The sequence below is a fragment of the Propithecus coquereli genome, unplaced genomic scaffold (genome assembly GCF_000956105.1).
Source record: "Propithecus coquereli isolate 6110/MARCELLA unplaced genomic scaffold, Pcoq_1.0 Scaffold566, whole genome shotgun sequence".
NCBI lineage: Eukaryota > Metazoa > Chordata > Mammalia > Primates > Indriidae > Propithecus > Propithecus coquereli.
The window spans coordinates 450,113-451,825 of record NW_012151574.1 but is presented as its reverse complement, the minus strand read 5'-3'; the positions used below and the strand labels follow the sequence as shown (position 1 = coordinate 451,825).

Genomic DNA, 1,713 nt, shown 5'->3' with positions numbered 1-1,713 from the left:
GAGGTTGCTGTGAGCTAGGCTGACGCCACGGCACTCTAGCCCGGGCAACACAGTGAGACTCTGTCTCAAAAAAAAAAAAAGAAAAATTTAATCGAGCACTTATCAATGCCAGTACTTCAGAGAGCACCGGGTATACGAGAGAAAACACAACAGACTCATCCTGTCCTCCCTGCGCTTACAGCTAGAGGGAAGTTCTGTTCTAGAGAGTAGCAGAGTGGTGATTGGGGTGGAGTAGGGAGTAATTTAGTGGGTCATCTAGGAGTGCTTCTTGGAGGAGGTGGCAGAGACCAGGCTAAGAAGGGGCAGCCAAGCGAAGACAGGGCCCGTTTTCTCCACTTCAATGCAAGGCTACTCTCCTTATACCGGGTTTATGTGTTGAGCTTTCACGTAAGATGCCTTCTGTTGAAAGGTTTTCATACTAAGAGAACGTTGCAAACCCTGACTGGGTAGCAGTGGCGCAGTGCAGTGCGGGAGTGAGGACAGGGGAGCTGGGGAGGAGCAGCCAGGGCTGTGTCACCACTCCTTCCCCGACCCGCAGGTTCCCAGTCTCTGACGGCTCTAGCTACTTTGTGCGACTCTACACGGAGCCGCTGCTGGTGAACCTGCCGACACCGGACTTCAGCATGCCCTACAACGTGATCTGCCTCACGTGCACCGTGGTGGCCGTGTGCTATGGCTCCTTCTACAATCTCCTCACCCGGACCTTCCACATCGAGGAGCCCAGCACGGGCGGCCTGGCCAAGCGGCTGGCCAACCTCATCCGGCGCGCCCGAGGTGTGCCCCCGCTCTGAGGCCCGCCCTCTTCAGCAGCTGCTGTTTCTCTTTGAGAGGCTTGGTGGTGACCCCAGGGGCTCTTTCTACCACTCGCTCTCCCCAGAGTTGGCTTTTGAACCAACTGCCCCTGGACCACGCCAGGGCCTAGAGCTGCGCTGTCTAGTCCAGTAGCCACAAGCCAAATGTGACATTTGAATTTAAACTAATTTAAACTAGAAATTCATTTCCTCAGCTGTAGCGGCCACAGTTGAAGTGCTCAATAACCAAGAGTGGTTGGTGGCTACTGTATGGGACAGCGCAGAAAAGCACTTCCATCTCTGCAGGAGGTGTTACTGCACAGCACTGGCCTGGGTGACAGGGTGTGCTGAGGAGTCTGTGTCGCTGTGTGGTGGGTGGGATTTACTTGTGGAATAAAAATCAGCTGCTTCCTTGGTTCTTTGCCTCCTGTCTTTGAGGCCTGGGAAGAGCGGAGGACTAGGGCCTGTTTGCTGGGTGCCTCAACAGGACCTCCGAGCCTACCTCGCCACCTAAAAAGACACCCAGCACCTCCCCTACCTCCTTTCACCCCTGCCAAAAATTCCTTCTCTGCCCCTCACTCCTCCCCTCGCCCCTCCTCCCCATCCTCCTCTGACTGTAGTTCCCAGAACGCCCTGGGTTTGGCTGGGAGTGTTTTCTGTAAGCAAAATCATGACCATGAAAATGAATCATCCTGCGTTTCGGGGTCTCTGAAAACCAGTCCACATCACCAAGGGGAGGAGGGGAGGGAGGAGAGGTTTGGCTTGCAGTTCTTTAGCTGTAGTGTGCATCAGAATTACGGGGGGCACTTATGAGAATAACGCAGATTCCTGGGGTCCAGATCCTACTAATTAATTCAGTTGATCCGGGTGTAGCCCACTTTCCAATGTTTAGCAGGCTCTTCGGGACCTTGTGTTGCAGGTG

The 1,713-nt window shown here is 54.3% G+C and overlaps 1 protein-coding gene across 2 annotated transcripts in view; it reads left to right on the top strand.

Moving 5' to 3' along the window:
- Positions 1-1,210, top strand: part of PIGT (phosphatidylinositol glycan anchor biosynthesis, class T) — a 13,588-nt gene extending 12,378 nt beyond the window's left edge. Inside the window, exon 12 of one of the 2 annotated variants that reach the window (XM_012657925.1) lies at positions 539-1,210. In XM_012657925.1, coding sequence (XP_012513379.1) covers positions 539-791 — 253 coding nt within the window. In that variant the 3' untranslated portion in view covers positions 792-1,210. The remainder of the gene's footprint in view (positions 1-538) is intronic. The other variant, XM_012657924.1, reaches the window with a different exon arrangement.
- Positions 1,211-1,713: the final 503 nt, after the last annotated feature.